This window comes from Phoenix dactylifera, chromosome 7 (genome assembly GCF_051530095.1).
Source record: "Phoenix dactylifera cultivar Ajwa chromosome 7, Ajwa_hap1_PhDact_Kaust_v1.1, whole genome shotgun sequence".
Lineage (NCBI taxonomy): Eukaryota > Viridiplantae > Streptophyta > Magnoliopsida > Arecales > Arecaceae > Phoenix > Phoenix dactylifera.
Window position 1 is genome coordinate 24008273 of NC_143196.1, and position 12559 is coordinate 24020831.

The 12559-nt window shown below is 37.2% G+C and overlaps 1 protein-coding gene across 1 annotated transcript; it reads right to left on the reverse strand.

Moving 5' to 3' along the window:
* Window positions 1-4634: 4634 nt before the first annotated feature.
* LOC120111223 (blue copper protein-like) lies at window positions 4635-7252 on the reverse strand. The gene is made up of 2 exons (XM_039127784.3): window positions 6290-7252; window positions 4635-5653 (listed from the first exon to the last, which is right to left on the reverse strand). Exons 1-2 carry the CDS (start codon window positions 6468-6470, stop codon window positions 5394-5396), a joined length of 441 nt encoding a protein of 146 aa, XP_038983712.2. The 5' UTR covers window positions 6471-7252; the 3' UTR covers window positions 4635-5393.
* Between the last annotated feature and the right edge of the window lie 5307 nt (window positions 7253-12559).

Sequence of the window (12559 nt, forward strand, 5' to 3'; positions counted from 1 at the left end):
CTATTTTTGAAATTTATTGATGAGGTCTCATTGGCTTGTTCTTTAGAACTTCAAATTTTATGCCAATTCATATTTTTATGTATCAAATTGTGCTTATTTTCTAAAGAAATAAAAGAAAGTCTTTAAATGAGCTCTAAGATGTATCAAAAATTGCATATTTTGGTATTTGTGCCCCAATGTTCTTATTATCATAAAAGAACTTTGAAGTCATTAAGAATTAATGATCCAACATGATGATATGTTTTTCAAGTATATGAGTTTTGCACTTATACTCTGAAAATTAATTAAATTGCTCTCATGTTGATAAAATACTTAATATATTGGGCAAAAGATCTTAAATGAACGAGCTTTCATACTTATTATTGAAGAGAGGTTAGATTTCCATTCGTGCTTTCTTTGAATATCATTCGTGGTACTTCTTGAATTAACTTAAGAAAGATTCCATCTACACTTGAGTTAAAAACTATCCTTGGAATCACATTCGATGTGTTCTGCTCTGAAATTATCTTAATTGGCTCTGATCTATGCTCATTAATCTTATTCTAATATTATTGCCTTGAGTTATATGATTCATATCCTTGCAATAATTTGACATGCAAATCAGAGTACAATAAGAAAAAGAAATATTTGAGTAGTCTTATCTTTGTGCTTAATGTTTCACTATCTTTTTGATGTTGTCAAAAAGGGAGAGAAATACCTAACTATATGTTCATAATGCTTTATATTCTGTATGTTCTGAATTGAATACAAACCAGCTTAAATTTAGATATGTTGATTATGTTAAGCTGATTAAATCTAAAGCATTATCATGAAGTATGTATGTTTTAAATATATATGTTTTCTACTTCATGCAACTTAGCTATGCACTACTTCTAGAACACAATATATTTTATATTGCATATACTCCAAGTTTTGTCATCATCAAAAAGGGGGAGACTGATGACCCAAAGATTGATTTAAAGATTGATTTTGATGATCACAAAACCTTGAAGCATAAATACTAATGTTTGTGTTACAAGGAGAAAGATACTTATTTTGCAAGGAACATAGCAAGTTGGAAGAACACAAGAAGGCCTCCAAAGCTCTCAAGAAAAGTTGGAAGAAAGTTACACTTCATTGGCCCAAGTTTCAAGTTCAAAGGACTCAAGTTGGAAGAGCAAATTCAAAGAAAAATCCAAAAGAATAGTCCTCGAGTCGACTCCTGGATAGTACGAGTCGACTCCAGGGAGTAACAAGGCAGAAACACAGAGAAGCTATTTTGGACCCTGAGAGCCGAGTCGACTCCTGAGGAACTCGAGTCGACTCCGATGGTTGGCAGGTCGACTCCAAAGGAAGCTAGAGTCGACTCCCAGAGGAAAACAAGCAAAAAGTCAGAGAGCCAATTTCAGACACTGAGAGCCGAGTCGACTCCCGCAAAATCCGAGTCGACTCCGAGGCAGCGCAACCCCAAAGATAGAAAACGGCATTTTCGTCTCTGAGAGGCGAGTCGACTCCAAGACAGTTCGAGTCGACTCCAAGGCAGCGCGACCCCAAAAGACAGAAGACTGTTTTTTGGATACTGAGGGACGAGTCGACTCCGAGACAGTTCGAGTCGACTCCGAGACAGCACGAGTCAAAAGACAGAAGCTCGGGAGTTCGGACTCTGAGCACCGAGTCGACTCCCAGAATTTCCGAGTCGACTCGAGTAAGCAAAGTTGAAAAATGCATCCATGGATTTCTTGGGATGAGCCGACTCCAAAAGTGCAAGGTCAGCTCCAGATTTTGGCGAGTCGACTCCGGGTTAAGTCGAGTCGACTCCCAGTCGAGAAGACCACTTTAATTCAAATCTGGAACAGTTGCCGAGCCGACTCCAGAAAAGCATGAGTCGACTCCTGCTACAGTCGAGTCGACTCCAGATCGCGCGAGTCGACTCCGATCCCAACAGGAACTTTGTCAGGAGTTGCAGACTGTGGACAACGGCTCTATTTTTGTCTCTAACGGCTAGATTTCTGGTTCCACGATATGTAAAGCTATAAAATCAAGAGGAGAGCTAGGGGAGACAGTATGGAAGTGGGAGAGAACATTTAGGAAAGAGATTTCAAAGAGATTACAAGAAAAATCTCCCATAAGCACAAAAGGGCCATCCAAAGCGAAACAGAGAGAAGAAGAGCATCCAAGTAAATCCCAAAGCTTCCTCTCCATCCGTGTGCTGCCTCGGTGATCCTCTACTTCGTGCCAAATCAGAAGAGGGTCAAGTAAAGAAGAAGCCGAGCTCCTTCATCTTCAAAACTCGTTTAAGGGCTTCTCTTTACTCTATTTGTTTATATTGTTATATTTGCTTGTTTAAGAAGCTTTGATTTGTTTTAAACCTTTGTTTTAATATCTTGTAACTTGATTCAATCAAGGGATTGAATCAAGGGGTTAAGGTTTGTTGGTGAGCCAAAGAAAAAAACCAACGGTGTTAGGTTGTGGTTGGTGAGCCTTTGGAAAAACCAACTAGGTTGATTGTGAACCCGAAAAACAATCGTTGTAAGGTTGTGGTTGGTGAGCCTGTGGAAAAACCAACTGGGTTTGATTGTGAATCCGGAAAAACAATCGGTTGGTTCTAGTCGGTGAGCCTGTGAAAACCGACCGAGTTCGTTGTTATCTCGCAAAACAACAAGTTGGGTTGTGAGCTTGTAAAACAACCGGCTGTAATCTGTAGGATTATAGTGAAATTCCTAAGAGGTCTTGGGGAGTGGATGTAGGTGCTGGGGTGCACCGAACCACTATATGTTTGTTGTGTTTGTGATGCTTTTTGTCATTATCTATCTTGCTCACTTACTTACCTAGATAAATTGCCTGCTTAACTCTTATCCGCGCATCCTTTAGTTGCAAGCATATTCAATTTACTTAATCAAGTCTCATTCGATAAATCAACCTATTGCTAAGTTTAAATTTCACTGTGCAACTATACAACTTAGCATAATTAATTGAAAAGTGTTAGAAGTAGCTTAAAAGTTTTAAAAGACCCAATTCACCCCCCCCTCTTGGGTTGTATCTACTGGGCAACAAGAAGGACTTTTGGTTCTTCGCAAGCTTCTTTCGCGCCAAGGTGAAACACTTCTCGGCTCTCTTCGCTCCTCACGCCCCCTTCTTGGCTCTTTGGGGAGGTCTCCTGCCAGCAGACTCGCAATGGGAGGCCATAGCCTCTTCCATGCTGGCATACTTATTTGCTTGGCCCAGCATTTCGGCGAAATCAGTGGGAAAGCGCTTTTCCAAGAAGAAGAGAAAGCATGATAGCTGCAAGCCGCTCTTCATTGCCAACATTTCGACCAACTAATCCAAGTTGCAAAAATCCAGCATTGCCGCGTTGAAGCGGTTAACATAGCTTTTGAGGGACTCTTTCTCTCTCTGCTTAATGTCATGCAATGCATCTAAACCACGATGACGTCTTTAACTGGAGATAAAGTGTGCCATGAAGAGGTGAGCGAGCTGCTCGAAAGAATGGATAGTCGAGCCGAAGCCTAAAGAATTAGAACCAAGCCACCATATGAAGAGTCGCAGGGAACGCCTTGCAAAGCACGGTGTCAGTAGCTCCGTGCAACATCATGAGAGCCTTGAATCTACTCAGGTGATCCTGTGGATCCAAGGTGCCATCTTACGGCTCTACTTGGGGCATGTTGAACCAAGGTGGAATTGGTTCTTTCAAGATCTACCGGGAGAAGGGAGCTCTGAGGAGAAGCTTAGGTCATTATTGGCCCTTGGAGCCTGTCCTTGAGGACCTGGATCTGCCGACCTATTTTCTCGATTCTTCTATCGAGGTCGGCATCCCGCTAGGGCGAGGGCTCGACATGGTGAGGAGGTGAGAGACTTTGAATGGAGTCCTTACCATAATGGGAGCTTGGAGTACGTCGTTGCCAATGCCGGTCGGGATTGCTCCGCTGAGTACGTCGACTCTAGAGAGACCACTCTAAATCTTAGTGTTGAGAGCAGTAACTGACTATGTGCAAGTGGCGCGCCGATGATCTAGAGTGGTGGCTAGGCCGATTAGATTCCAGATGGCTAGCTCTAGTTTCACCGCTGCTTGCTGTAGGTCCTAAACTACCGCGGTCAGTACCTGCGCCTGTTGAATAACACAAGCATGGCAGATTGTTCCGACAGAGTGGGTTCCAAGCTTTGTAGCATTCTTCACAAGGCCGGAGCACGGCGTTGCAAGGCATGAGACGTAGCGTATGCCCCTCGTGACCTCATGCTGACGATTCCTCCCTTTGTTTGATACCAATGTAGCTGGGGTAGGACCCTTCCCCTAGCGCCAATTTGTTGTTGTCGGCTGAAGATGAGCTAAGCAGGCTGGTTGAGGTGTCACGGGCTGATCTCCTCTAGGGATGGCTTGCAAAATATCTGCTTGTTAGAGAGTTTCCAGCGGGGGACTCTCCGATGCCTAAGTCAAAAGAGAAAGGCAACAACATGAAAGCAGAGTGTGGTTCTGATATCGCATAGTGCGCACCTGAGATCCCCCAGACTGCCCCTTTATATAGAGAAGTCGGATTTGTCGTTACCTAGGTCGGCATGTACTAGTAGTCAGGTGTTGGCTAGTAGTACGGCCTCGGCATAGGCGGCATACAGTACTGAATGCGTGCCGAATGTAGAGTTGTTGCAATGGCCAATTGCTATCACGATGGCCAATTGTCAGGAGTGTCATTTTTTGTTGGCATGTGTCAATAGGCTCCCGGTCAGCAGTGAAGTTGCTCACTTCGGTCGGTTGGCTTCTCAGCTAGGGCGGAAGTTGCCTACCTTGGTTTGTACCAAGATTGTTGAGGTCGGTCTAGTCCGAGGTTGAGTTATCCAATATTTTTTTCATGAGAAACTATGAGAATAAATGTAACAAAAATGTGACTGTATGATGAACCAAGTTGGTTTGAACAACCAGACCACAATTCAATGTCCAGTCTGGCCCTAACTAAGAAAATTGGGCTAAAGTAATATAGATGGTATGGCATGTGAGAGTTCACAAATTCAAGTATATTTTTTGGCTTTTATTTTTTCTGATTGTGAAATAGAATTTAGAAGTTAATGGAGATTGTATAGCACTGTCTATCCCTCCAATTGTGCAGCTGCTGCAATAAAACCTTCCCACTCCTCATTTTTATCTTTTGTAAATTTGCTCCCTTTCAATCATATCTTTTTATTTATCACCACGCATATTGCTTCAATTCCCTTTAACAAAAGTCATCTCCATTTTTCCCACAAAAAACAAAACAAACTCATCTCCAGTCATAAAATTATATATTGTTTTCTTATAACAAGAAACACTTTTCGAAAAGATCTAGGTTGGTAATGCTAAAAACCTTAGTAAATCCTCCCCAGCTATCGTAAAGAAAAGAGAGGATTGGTAGCAACTCTAAAGAGCACTGCGTCTTCCCTGGAAATCTTCAAGCATGGCAACGTCGTTTAGGAAGCACGGGGAACTTCATGAGTCCAAACTTACAGTGAACACCGTTTCTCTCCCCACAAGCAAAGTAGTGAGGCTTCCTCTTCTTCAGCGCAAACTGTAAGCCATTCCCCCCTCCTTGCATGACATTCCCAACCAGCTTGGCCTTCTTGAAATCGCACGCCAGATAGCTTCGAAGATTCTTCAGCAAGTACACACTGTGCGGGAATGTGGTGTTGCTGGGAGGATCATACATGAACACTGCAATAAGCCACATCAATATCCGTTAGTGACCAGTTAGGTCTAACTTTCTTTGCATAAATAATGTTTTCCTTTGAGTCCATCTAATGACATTTGCAAATGCGACTCCAACAGGTCAGGTTAGTTTGAGGACCAGGTGAGACCAAAATTGACCGACAAAATCGAATCTATATATTATCTTCAATTCAAACACATATTGGTTTTCGTCTGGTTAGGTCGCAATGCGTCCTAATAGGATTTTGACCTAAACTTTACATTAAATGTTGTAATCCAGGTAGGTTAGGTTGGAAAGCATTAGCATGGAACAATAGATTAGGCTTAAGTAGGACGCCCATAGGTTAGGTTTGTGTGAGGCACACATAAAATTTAGGTCTAAATCCAGGCTGAAAATTAGAGTGAGGGCGGTATCGAATATAAAGCTGTATCAATGAGAGATTTTTACCAACTTGGTTAGTTAGCACCCTCTAGATTCAATATAATTAGACCACGCTGCTTTAGCTTGTAAGACAATTATGACCAGACTTCACTCCAAATCAGGGCTTCTAAGCCCAATCCAAGTGTAGAGAGAGGAGAGAGAGAGAGAGAGAGAGAGAGAGAGAGAGAGAGAGAGAGAGAGAGAGAGAGGCAATATCTCACCCAGAGTATCATGTTGGTAGAAGGGCGCATTTTTTAGAGCCCAATCACTGTAGTTGAAGCCAAATCGCCAGTGCTGGGAGTCTCCAACAACTATCCTTGCTGCATGGGAGCTCTTTGAGATGGATGCCAGCACAAGGAGGAATGCTCCTATGGTGAAACTCCATCCAAATCTCAGAGACATCTCTAACTTGGAGACAGCTACAGATCTCAAGTCAAGACAAACAATGAATGAGATTGAGCAAGGGAGAGGAGAAAAGATGTCCTTATATAGAGAGCAGGTTAGTGGAGCTACTTGAGTGCAAAATGACCTATAGTTGTTGCCTGAACTCTAAAATTTTGTTGGCAACATGGTGGGTGGCTTGTTTTCAGTTGAAGTTCCACAACTTTAATTTGGACACAGGAGAGTGGCTGGTTGCTTCACAAAGGACCAGGATCAGCGGCTAGTGTGGGTTGTTGGGTGGTGGACTTCCCCAATCTTTTGACATGTGTTCTTTTTCTAAAGGTTGACATAGATTTGCCTAATCTTTACTTTGAACTAAACCTCCTCCTTTGACTCCCCTAATGCACAACCACAACCAGCATCCCTCTCCAGAGACTTGCATGGGATATAAGGAGGTAAGCATGATTTCATAATTCATTAATGGAAAATGTTAAAAGATCATCCGTTAAATCATCGCCCAGTTCGCTCGTCTGATAAAGAAATCGGCGATCGTCTGAGCAGTACGCAAGGCCTGCTTGCTGATATCACCAAGATTTCCATGTACCGCACCAATCTCCGACTGCCACATCAGCCGCATAACCCAAGAGGTTATCTAGGTCTGCTAACAGACTGGGCTTGTGTTGGCCCGCCAACCCGGCCTATCTGAGTTAATGACAGCCCACAAGCCTGGCCATGGACTGATTACATATGGGGCATCCCATGGCCCAATTCATTTACATATGGTCCAGTCCAAGGTTGGTTTGCAACCAACTTAATCCCATCATATGGGCGCCTGCAGCCGCCAATAATATGGTTTATAAGAATGATCCTGTATTTTACTACTTACAAGGCTTTGATCTTGCTAATGAAGAAGATGAGGAATGTTGTATACAAATCACAGGCATGTTCATCAATACAAAAAATGTTAATCCAAAATAAGAATAACAGGTCAGATGTCACCATAAGGTGTTTGATGATATGCATTGGAGCTTCCTCAATTGATATATTTTAGCAATATTTGATATGGTGACAGAAGAAAATATAAACTGATCGAGTTAAGGATTTGATCACTATCAACAGAAACCGGGCAGGCCTTTGAAAGTATAAATGAAAAGAACTATTCATGGAATCGAACTGGAAATAGTATCTATGGACATCCATTTCATCAACTTTGGTCTCTATTGAAAGACCCATTCCATGATTTGAGCAAAATATACTTGGCAATAGCTTTGCAGCACTTGCAACAGAGATCGTGGCTTGTTTGCCGGTTCATATAAACATCACGGAATAGGAGAATCAAGACAAGATGTATGATATAAAGCATAACAACTACAAATTACTGCTAAAATTAGAGAAAAATACTTGGCAGCAAGGGCATAAGTCAACAAATCCACAAAATTGTGGATAATAACAGAAGATTAAGAAAACATGGAAACAAACATAGTATGATGTTTATATATGTCCATACATTGTAATTATCCGACTCCATATGAACATTATCCAAGCGATTAATAATATAATAGCATGTATTAATAGCTCATTTGTAGTGACAAATGAGCAAAGGTTGGTTAGACCACTATCTGTAAGTAACATACTAGAACATAATCTGATTATACTGATAATAGTTGGGATTAGGGAGCTCTTGTTCCAGTTTATTATACTGACTGTCAGTTGGGATGGTAAAAAGATAAGAGAAATTACATCATACAAAGATGGTAATTGTACAAAAGAACAAAAATAGATTTGCTACTTGAAACATTGGTACTCGAAATAGAAAAATACAAAACTATTGGATACGAATGTAACTAGGAAATACAATATTGCTTGCTTATAAGAAACTAAATGAAGAGGTAGTAAATCTAAAGAGATTAGGGATGGGTATTAACTATTATAATAGTGTAGGAATGATAGTCGATAAAGAAATGATGGAAAAATTATACATATAAATAAGTAATGGACACCTATTAAATTATTTTTAGACAAGGAGATTATTAACATAATTAGTGCTTATTCTAAGCTTAGAAAGTAGGACTAAGTAATAATTTTGTGAAGAAATAGACTGACTAATGCAAGATATTTCTAAACGAAAAAGGAAGATTATGGATGATGATCTAAATGGATATGCAAGAAAGAATAACATAGGATATAAGATAGTGCATGGTAGGTTTGGTTTTGAAGATAGAAATTTAATAAAAGGTACAAGCCTTGAATTTACAGAAGTTTATAATTTAGCAGTTGCAGATATGTCTTTTTATAAAGAGATGAACCCTTAAAAAGTGGATCAAATCTATCCCAAATAGATTCTTTTCATAAAAAAGAGAAAGATTAGCAAGTAAAGTTTGTAAGGTGATATCAAAATTGAGTTCAACCACACAAATATAGGTTACTAGTTTTTAGTGTGTATATTACATGCAAGGAAAAAGAAAAATAAATTAATAAATATCCGAAGACAAGATGATAGAATTTAGAAAAAAACTGCTATATTGTTTAGGAATAGATAATTAAAGGAGGAAAATTAGAATTTAAAGATTGAAATAAATAAAATATGGGACCAAATGGCCAAGTATATTAAGAGGATAATGATATTCTAGGAGAGAGAAAAGAAAAAAATATGCACATAAGGAAACATGGTGGTGGAATAATAAGGTATAAAAGACAATTAAAAAAAAGTAAATTTCCTTTAAACAACAGGAAAAAACTATTAAGGATTTTATACAATATTAGTTAGCTAAGAAAGATAAAAAAGATTAGTAAGTAAGGCTAAACTAAACCTTAAAAAAGAAAGAAATAAAAATATTAATCAAGTTAGATGTATTAAAAAATAAAGATAAGAGTATTAATGAAAGATGAAGAAATTAAAAAAATATGATATTATTTTGAAAAATTGTTAATTAAGAATCCTGCTAAACTTTATTTAAAAAAAATTAAGATCAAATAAAAGGTAAAAATGACTAAATAGAAGTTGAATCCAAAAGATATTTTAAATTAAACTGAAACCTATAGGTCCTAGATCAATAGGGAAACTATCACATGATGATTACATATAGTTGGATCAAACTGGAAGAAATCCATGAAAACTTGATTGATGAGTCATCTAAATTCTTAGTGATTTAACTCCTGCCATCTTATATTTTCAAAAAAAACTTCCCCATAATAAATTATTTTTATTATTTTTTCTTCTCTCTTGCATGAATCTATCTTATAGAAACATAAAGAAAAATAGAAATCATTTAGATGAAGATCATTAAGAATGAATTTAATAATTTTTTACCCCTTTCTCCAATGCGCTATACATCTACTTGCTTCTACTGAATTACCCCCTTCCTTGATGAATTAAAAAATTCCACTCCTAAATGTCATTGCTTATTCTCAATATTCTTCTTAATGAATATAAAAGAGTGGAAAAGCAAATTAAAAGATTTTTGAGTGCAACACCAAATATGTTCTCCTGGATGGCAAAAAGAATTTCAATGAGTATAAATATTTGTTTTGATTTTTAGAATAATACAAAGCTTGAAAGAATTTCACTAATAGTAAAAGAAATCACAAATATATCCTAGAGAACTGTGTTGTTTAAATCTGTAGGAAGAGATTGGAAATGATATTTACAGGGGAACTACATTATTGTATAAAAAGAGGAGCATATTAGGAAATTCTGTAATCCTGGAGAAGAATTTTAATTTTTAATATCTTGAAGTACAATAATTTGTTAACTACCTTTAATAGACTCTTCTAATGACTTAACCTTTTGTAACAGTATCTCACTCAAAGCATATATTTTCAGTGGAAAGAGTGATATAAAATGTCATGATGCTTAGGTAGCATTAATTAGGTGATGTTGGTTATAGCTAAATAGAAAAAAAGAGGTTGTGTAGAGATGTGAAGCTAGTACATCAGAATTTGTGTATAGAAATTGGGATTCTCATGGGCTAATGGGCTATATGACTGCTAAATAAACTCTGATCTATGGGACCTAGAGAGCTTACATGTGCTCGAGTTTATAGGAAATAATTTGGATATATAAAGGAGAAAAATGAAGTTGATTTAAGGATGACCAAAGTTTGGTATAGTTGAATTTTCTGAGGCCTAAATGGATTATAATAGATCTAGTTGAACTTTAGGTTGGGCATAGGTATCAAGAGTTGGCTGCCAAGTTTTATGTTTTGTTACTATGAGTTGGATTTTGGTTGGTTATAAGTTGGGCTCAGGTTGGTTGCATATTAGGTTTATACTTGTGCTAAATCCAAGTAAGCCCTTTATCTAAAAAGAAAATAGTTATAACAGGGAGAGGTATAAGGATGCTTGGGAACATCTACAATTCCTCTTCACCATACGATCGAATACAATTGATTTCTATAAATATCAATCTTGACCTTATATCTAAAATAGATATAGTTGTTAATGTTTTATGATAATCCCTTAAAACTTTTATATTTTTGCCTTTTAATCACTATCCTTTCTATATTTGTATTTTAAACCTTCAACTCTTGTAACTCATTGCATATTCCTCCTTTAGGTTATATGGATGATAACTGAATATTTCACTTATATTCGTCTAAGGATACTAATTGCATACTTTCCAGATCTTTTTGTCTCTAGCCTTCATACTTGCATGTTTAACTATGTCACTCCACCATGAGTCCCCTCGTAGTCAAATCTTGAATGAGAAGAGGGTGGTCCGGAGCCTCATCAGATGTCAAGCTAGGGAAATTTTTATCCTTTTGTAACATTGGTTAATCTTAACATAGTTTTGGTCAACAAAAATTAGCAAAAGGATGTTTTGTACAAGTGGAAACTTTATAAAAAAAATAGAGATTCATATATAAATATAATATTTTTTAGGAAATAATTTACAAAAGCTCTCCATACTTATGTAGCTTTTCTATATGCATCTTAAGGAATAACTTCATTGAAAATTTGTCCGTAGAAATACTTTCATTTAGTAAGAAATTTCAGATTTTTATTTTTTTAAAATATAAATTAACAGTGGAACACTTGCCAACTGAAAATACTTTCTTTAGAACAAGAAAAGCTTCCACGATTTTATATATCACATTAGCCTTTTCCCACTCATCAAATATAGGGCCATAGTTAGAATGCTTAATTGCATACCTCATGAATACTTCATGTATAGTAAAATATTTTGGAGTAGAACAGTTCCAAAATGCTGCAATATCTAAGACCAAGACCTTTTGGTGGGAAATCACATTTGTTTTGTACTTTTATTAAAAACTTGTGGTCTAGAATTGTGGGGTCACATATCCTATAATTTCTTCTACTTTGAGACTTTGACTTTATGTCCAAAATATGTTTATTAAAACTTTAGCTTATTATGCCCAACATAGAAAGTTTTTTTTTTTTTTAGATAAAAAATATGACAAATCCTTTAAGGAATATCATCCTAATCAGCCATTAAATACTACCAAGGCAACCAACAAATCAAGCATGTCGCTAATGATGCAATCTTTTTCCTCAATACTATAATTTGGCTTTTGTAGCCAATAATGCAACCTTTCTCCTCAATGGTATAATTGCTTTTCAATTTTCTCTCCCATCTAATATGTTTAGAAATTATTGACATTAAAAACTACAAATTCAATAAATAAATAAATAAAGTATCAAGTGGCTAACTAAGTTTAAATTTATATCAGAACAATGTATCAATTCAAGGATTATCACCTCTAGATCCAGCATATTGTAACAATCCCTTGAAGTCATATGGCCTCTCAACATTGAGAAGATGTTATTACAAGGGAGGCCTTCCAGCACAACTCGAAAGAAAAAAAAAACCAAGCAAATGAGTAGTGCTACTATAATTCGAAAATCATATTCCAGAATTTTTTTTTACTTTATCATATCTCAATTCAAAACAAGCAATGGCATCTTAGTAAACCTGTTGAGTGAGTTATTATAATTATTGTTCGGGATTCTTAAAGTTAGTGATTATTAAAGCATTTTTGTGGTAGTTAAATGGGACAATAATCATGGAGAAAAAAATAAGAAATAAAGAGATAGGAAAGAGATATATCTTCAACCTAAGAATTTTCGTTCAACACCTAAAATTTTTTGCC

What these genes read in the sequence shown, in the direction of transcription:
- LOC120111223 (XM_039127784.3), bottom strand. Translation starts at nt 6,470, where the DNA reads ATGTCTCTGAGATTTGGATGGAGTTTCACCATAGGAGCATTCCTCCTT. An exon ending in CTACCAACATGATACTCTGG is followed by an intron (nt 5,654 to 6,289) that starts GTGAGATATTGC and finishes GGCTTATTGCAG; the next exon opens with TGTTCATGTATGATCCTCCC.